Raw genomic sequence first — 7144 nt, 5'->3', positions numbered from 1 at the left:
AATTTGGATCAGGGAAATTAAGGGTTAAATGTTCAAAGAGTTGTAGGTATTAACTGTTTTGGGAGTAATCAGTAAGTCAGACTGGAAGATTGTTGCTACTCCTCCTCCTCATCCAGAACTTCTGGGGATGTGAAAATTTAAATAGCTTGAAGGAGTTGCCTCATTTATGGTCACATAATCCTCTTGCTGCAGCCTGGTTTCTGTAAGGCAACATAAGTCAATGTGATTATCACAAATCAAGTCATTAACTAGCAGACTTTTAGAGCAAAGAGATCTTATGTTAAACAGACCGCATTTAATCATTTTAACTTTTTCCCCAATTGGAGTTATTTTAATTTGATTATCATGATTTACTCGTTTGGGAATATTTGCTAATTTATTAGATTTTGGTTGTGGGCAAGACACTGTCTGGATGGAGTAAAAACTGGGTAACAGTAGAAAAGCTGCAGAGAGGTCTGTTAAACTACACCTCTGCTTCCTGGTCTGGTGGATGCCGTCTCTCCGAATCAGACCAGGCTTTCCCCAAAAGGATTGCCAATTATTAATGTAGCCCACGTTGTTTTCAGGACACCACCTAGACAACCAGCGGTTGAATGACGACATGCGGCTAAACATGTCGTTCCTGGTCAGATCAGGGAGGGGACCAGAGAAAATTACAGAGTCCGACATTATTTTGGCAAACTTACACACCGTGCAAAAAATAATTTTAGTGACCAATCAGATAACTACAACTCACTCTGAAATATTTTAAACCATCAAATGAACAATCAGTGAACTATTTATTTATTTTTTAAATCTCTGCATTTAATCCATCCCCTTGGGGAGCAGTGGGCTGCCATTGTGTGGGGCTAATGGTCTTGCTCAGGGACCTAGAGTGGTAGTCTGTGGTAGTGGGACTTCAACTCAGAACCTCTGGATTCCAAGTTCTATAACCACAAGACCACCGCTCCCCCTTAATGTTTTCTCTCTAATTACGTTTTTAATTTTCATTGCAATGTCGCTCCGTTGTGGTTGCCAGCCTATTGTTATGCTAGCAGGAAAGCCGTGATGCATTATGGGTAATTCTGGCACTGTGAGTCACACTTTGTAAAGCCCCACCTCCTGTGCTGTGATTGGTCAACGCTTCCTGTGATTCAGTCTGGTTGGCCAGGGTCAGTGAGTCGATGCAATCTGCTCCTTTTCCTCAAATAGAAATTTTTGAACCAATCTGACTGGATGATCTGGTTGATCTGGATCTATAAGGTGTCCTGAGATGACATGATGTGAAATCGTTTGAATTGGTAGCAGGGAGTAATTGGTCCTTGAATTTGAGGAAGTCGTACTAGAAAATCCTTGACAGTTCTTGAACTGGATATTGACGTTGAAGTGTGGGAACCCTGTATAAAAGTTTTCTGTGTCATGATTAAAAGTGTTTTCCCAAAATATTCCTCAAAACCTGATCCAGAACAGGGTTTTTGGGTTTTTTATGTCTAAAAGAACAATTCTCAAAACTCAGATCAGCAAAAACATAAAAGCCCCACAAGGTAATAAATATATATTTAAGAATAAACATGACTTGGATCAGAAAGTGGAAGATGAATTATAGAAACAACAGAGCCTGAAATACTTACCACTGCTCTTGGTGTGTGTTTGTCAGGCGGAAACATCCAGAAGCGTTCCCCCGAGGACTGCTTCACCATCCACCACTTTGAGAACAAGTTTGTGACGGAGACCCGAATCTGCAAGGCTTGATGGGAAACAGGGTGATGGCTGCAGAGGAACGGGGCGAGCCCCACTGATGGAGGACCAGGAGGAACGAGGGACCACCTTCCACAGGAAGCTATTTTTGTACAGATCCTTTAGCCTCTCCTGCTTGTGTTCAGTGAATTTATGTTACAGAGTCACTGCTGCTGTGTTTGTATTAACCTGCTTAGGTCATAGCTCCAGTATTCAGTGTTTCATTATTGATGTAGAAACTCAGAGAATCATCTATTCTGCTTAGATCTATTTTGTTGTGTTGCTTCCTGCAGACCAACCTAACTGCAGTTATCCTAGTAGATTGGAGGCATTGGCCGTTCTCCTCAGCATCCTACTCATTCTGAGAAAGCATCAGATTATGTCGTGTTTTATGTCACCATCATCTGTAGAGCAGCTTAACCAGCATGCTGCTATTTTGGTGGGGGCACTGCAGCTTTAGCACGTCAATCGCACGCTTGTGGTTTACATTTCTGAACACTATGACATTTGCTGCTCCGGGGTTGGGGTGGGGGGCTATCCTGCTGTTTTATTTAGAGTAACTGTTGTTAAACTTCAGTATCTTCAGTTTTTGTGTTTGTGTAGAAACAATTATAGATGTTAGCTATAAAAAAGGGAAGAGGGAAACCAGAGGGGTGGAGCTAGAGGGGAAATGTTTGATTTATGAATTTGTTGGTGTAATTAACATAAACAAAAACAGATGTAATGCATTAGCATAGTTAATTGTGATATTTAAAGGTTTACATTTTAAAGATAAATTACAGTTAATTTTAAGTCCTGTGTGAATCATGTGACTAAAGACACAACAGATGGGAGGTCCTAAAATCTCTTTAGTTGCCATTTTCAAGAAAACAACTCGATATCGGCTGAAATTAAACTTTATGAGCTGCTTTTAGTTTGACCTTAACACATGAAAGAAAACAAGGATGGCATTTTTCTAACAATTCAATTAAGATCATTAAGCTCGAGTTGGAAATCCCATCAGAAACAACAATCTGAAGAATATTTTTCTGAAACGGCTTTGTTGGGGTCAAAACGAAGCCGTTGCTGTAGATGACTCCACACAGAAAGACAATCAGTGGAGCTAAAGATGCTAATGCCTTTAAAGTCTAGAAAGAAACAAGCTGGTGTGAAACTACTGAAATTAACTTCATTGTAATGTGAAATAAACTTGCTTTTCTTAACCTACTTAGAGTGTAATGATTAAACAAAGTAAAATTTAAATGAATTTTAAAAGAGAACTTATTGAAATTTCATATTTTATTAAATGTGAACTCTGAGTTTGCTTAGCTGACTCAGCATTTTGCTTAGCTGAAAATGTTATGACTCTAAACGGTGAGGAGAAATGAAGAACATGGATTAGAAATAAACTGTTGGTCGGTTGGAACTTGAACACAGGTTGTTTCATCATCGTTGTGTTTTTGGAAGAGAACTCCAGGTTTTTATCGGCTTTCTAGAATCCTGATATCTGCCCCGGTGAGCCGCTGTGAATGATGCTGTCCCAGGAAACTTGATAATTCAAATGTGGAAGTAAATGTCACACAATCAGCTGAGTTTTACAGTTTATTATACACTGCTCACAATAATAAAGGGAAAACATAACAGAATATAAGATCAATTAAACTTATGTGAAATCAAACTGTCCTCTCAGGAAGCAACACTGACAATCAGTTTCATTTCTAATGAAATATGCAAATTATTGGCAGTTAGCAAGACTTAAGTCAATAAAGGAGTGGCTCTGCTCTCTGACGGATGTTTTAGTCACTTCTGAATGTTGGTGCTTTCACACTCGCTGTAGCATGAGGCGGACTCTGCAACCTTAACAAGTAACTCAGGTAGTGCAGCTCCTCCAGGATGGCACATCAATGAGAGCTACGGCAAGAAGGTTTGCTGCGTGTCCCCATGTAGAGGCTGGAGGAGCTACCAGGAGACGTGGAGGAGGCTGTAAGAGACACAGCCCTCCATGTGCTCGGTAGGTATGAGCTCCTCCGACCCCTGGTGAGACCATCTGCTGGTTCCGTTGGACCTGGGTTCCTCCTAATGCAGGACAGTGCTGGACCTCCTGCAGTGGACCATCCTCCTCCTCATCAGGGGCAGCCCAGGTGTTGTAGGGAGGTCATAGAATCAGGAGGAGGCCACCAACACTCCAAAACCTGTTAGAAGGATATTACATCACAGCTGGATCAGCCTGGAGTGATTCTACACTTTCATCCAAATCCAGGCCTCCATTGGTTCAATTATTAGGTTTCCATTGATGATTTTTATGTGATTTTGTTGTCAGCACATTCAGCTTTGAACTGAACAAAGAATTTAATGAGAATCTTTCATTCATTCAGATCTAGGATGCTTTATATTGGTGCTCCCTTTATTTTTTCTGCAGCGTGTTTTAGGATAGTATGTGCAATTTTTTTTCACTCTGTGGTTTGAAGAAAATCCACAATTATTTTCACCTCATTCTTTTAAAATGTCAGGCTTTTTTTGTAGGTAGGTCGTCAAAGGACAAAAACCAAAGACATCGAAGCATCATTGCATTGCAATGAAGCAAAAATTGTACAAAACATCCACATTTCCCGTTAAAGGTAAAAACAAAAGCAACTTGTTAGATGTTCGATTTGCAGAAATCAAGTGGAATTTCTGAGCTTCATCTTATTCAAATTCTGTTTTAAAAAAATCACTTTATAAAACAAATTTATTATCAATCTATTAATCAGAAAAGTAGTAAGAATAAATGCATCCAAAAAGACTTTATCAATCATTGCAGTTCTGTTAGCCTTGGAAAGAGTTTTTTTTTACATGTTTAATAAGCATCTCTTTTTAGATCAATCAAAAAAATAATCTATAGATGGATTATCTAAAATAACAAATAGTTGCAGTCCCTACTAGATTTAAAGCAGAATGGGATCTGAATGATAATTTAAATCTTTACCTAGGATTTGTCTCTATTAATCTAGTTTGTGGATTCTTTGTTTTGCTCAGTCTACTCCTAAAACGATCTCAACATAAGTAGATTTAAATCAACTTTGAGGATGACTTCATTATTGAAGAGGTTTATCATTTCCACTCGACCCCCTGGACCTTTAGATCCACCCGTCTCTGAAAGCTGATGGAGGAGAGTAAAAGGAGAAACCAAATTAAAAGTAAAACACATTTTTATTTCATATAAATAGGGCAATAGTTTCACATCTAGTTCATATAGTTTTTCCCGTTTATTTAAAATTCACATTTTCATCAGTGGAATTCACAGAATGTGTTTGGCAGGTTAATGCCTCCTCAGGGCCAGCAGGAGCAGTCTACTCATCTTCTGCATCCTCTCCTCCAGTTAAGCAGGAAAGACGCCTGTTAAAAGTTAAGGTGTCCGGCATCTCCGGCCTGCTTAGGCGCCTCCTGAACTCATCACTTGTAAAGTAGTACATGAGTGGGTCCAGGCTGCAGTTCAGGCTGGCCAGGCAGAGTGTTATTATATGAGACCTCTGAATCTGATTTCTGAGGGAGCAGTCTTTGAAAATGTTTGCTTTTACCAGGAAGTCCAGCGGCATAGTGATGTGATAAGGTGCAAAGCACAGCAGAAAGACTACCGCACAGCACAGAACCATCTTCAAGGCCCTCCGTTTTTCTCCACAGTCTGGAACACATTCTGCTGTCGTCTTCCGGAGGCTCAAGGCTGTCAAAACGGCACAAGCCAAAACCACAATAAGGGGGATGATGAACCCCAGCAGCTCTGCTAATATCAACAGGATGCAGACTAGTTCATAACCAATGGGTCTCATGGGCAACTCTGAGAAACACTTATCATTGGGTTTGTCTGGTTTGTAGTCTCTGAGCACAGGGAAAGCCAGGCAGGCTAAGCAGATGGTTAGCCAACCAACAATACATTTCAACAGGTCTCCTTTTTGCTTTGATGAGTTGTACTTCAGTGGGTCCACGATGAGCTGGCAGCGGCGCACACTGATCCACACTAGGAAGTAGATGGAGGCATACATATTGACATACTTGAGATAGAAGCAGATCATGCAGAGAGGATAGCCAAAGGGCCAGGAGTCATTCAGATAGTAGTAGATCCGCAGAGGCAGGGACAGCACCTGGGAAGAGACACGGATCTTAGAAGCAGCCAGCAGAGGGAGAACGCACTGATTCATTAACTGGCTTTAGGGGCTGTGGGACCTGTCCAGTTTTAGGAAAACTCCCTTTGGCTAATTCTCTTTAAAGAACACAGATCAAGAAAAAAATGTAGAGACTCAACATACAAAGACCTGATAGGGAGGCCTTCCACTTCTCTGCCTCTCTGTGTGAGTCCATGTTTTTATTACCTTTTGAGGACGATTTCCCGGGAAGATGCTATACTTTGGGGATTTATAGGTACTAGTGGGAAACAATGACTGGTTCCCATGAGGAAAGGTTCTCTTCTTGGGGTGGGACTTAGGTACAGAACTAAGGTGTGAATTGAGTTTAGGTTAGGGTTAAGGTTAGGTAGGTGTTGGTAATGGTTAGCGTAGGGGTCTGGGTTAGGCCATGGAGATCAGTGGGAAATAAATGGAAGTCAATGGAACCGCAATAAATGGAAGGTCCCCACAAAGACAGTGACATAAGTGTGTGTGTGGACCTGTCTAGGAGTCAGAGTGAGGACCAGTTGTTATAAATTAGGACAGTAAGCTGGTCCTCACAAGGTGTTTTACTAATGATTAGATTTAGGGCTAGGGTGTGTATTAGTGACGTTAGGGTTAGTTTTAGGGTCAGGTTAAACAAAGGGTTGAAAGTTACTAAAAATGACTGGAATCATTGGAGGTCAACACATGGTCCTCACTACATATAGCGAGATGAGTGTGTCTGTGTTTTTGTCTTTCCTTTTAGACTCACAAACATCAGCTGAGTAACAAAAATATGAACACCACATACAGTAGCATTAGGGTTAGGATACATTTGATCAAACTAGATTAGCTCATTTTGAAGCAAACATATTTAAAAAGATTTTATTACAAAAATCAGAGGGGTGGCATACTTTTGTATTCAGTGCTCAATAAACACAGCATGTTTTCATTAACGGCCAGACAAATGTTCACATTTTCAAATAAGAACGTACCGGGTGACTCTGCCAAAGCATCACAACCAAACCGCTAAAAAGCACAATGGACATGTACAGACATCTCATGAGACATCAGTGGTGGAGCGTCACATTCAGGTTAATGAGGTGGGTGGGGCTACATCATAATTTCAAGAATGATGCCACTCATGTACAAACTAACAGATTTTCCTTTACTCTGGAACCTGGTTTTCAAAATTATTATTTTTTTTTTATTTCCTGGAAAAACAGGCCAAGCTCCAACATCTAGAAACAAAGGTGTTGATGGCAGCAGCACAGCTGAATATTTCTCTCCAGGATGGAGTCACAGCAAAACAGGAACAGACCCGATGA

General features: G+C 40.6%; 2 protein-coding genes across 2 annotated transcripts in view; one reads left to right on the top strand and one right to left on the bottom strand.

The window, feature by feature from the left end:
- The window catches only part of itm2a (integral membrane protein 2A), an 11701-nt gene extending 8779 nt beyond the window's left edge, over positions 1–2922 (top strand). The window contains exon 6 of the mRNA XM_015392567.1: positions 1637–2922. Coding sequence (XP_015248053.1) covers positions 1637–1731 — 95 coding nt within the window. The 3' untranslated portion in view covers positions 1732–2922. The remainder of the gene's footprint in view (positions 1–1636) is intronic.
- Positions 2923–4481: 1559 nt separating this feature from the next.
- LOC107096076 (probable G-protein coupled receptor 174) overlaps positions 4482–7144 on the bottom strand; it is a 21254-nt gene continuing 18591 nt past the window's right edge. The window contains exon 3 of the mRNA XM_015392566.1: positions 4482–5813. Coding sequence (XP_015248052.1) covers positions 5025–5813 — 789 coding nt within the window. The 3' untranslated portion in view covers positions 4482–5024. The remainder of the gene's footprint in view (positions 5814–7144) is intronic.

This window comes from Cyprinodon variegatus, unplaced genomic scaffold (assembly GCF_000732505.1).
Source record: "Cyprinodon variegatus isolate N-32 unplaced genomic scaffold, C_variegatus-1.0 Scaffold596, whole genome shotgun sequence".
NCBI classification, from domain to species: domain Eukaryota; kingdom Metazoa; phylum Chordata; class Actinopteri; order Cyprinodontiformes; family Cyprinodontidae; genus Cyprinodon; species Cyprinodon variegatus.
This window is presented reverse-complemented; position numbering and strand designations above follow the sequence as displayed.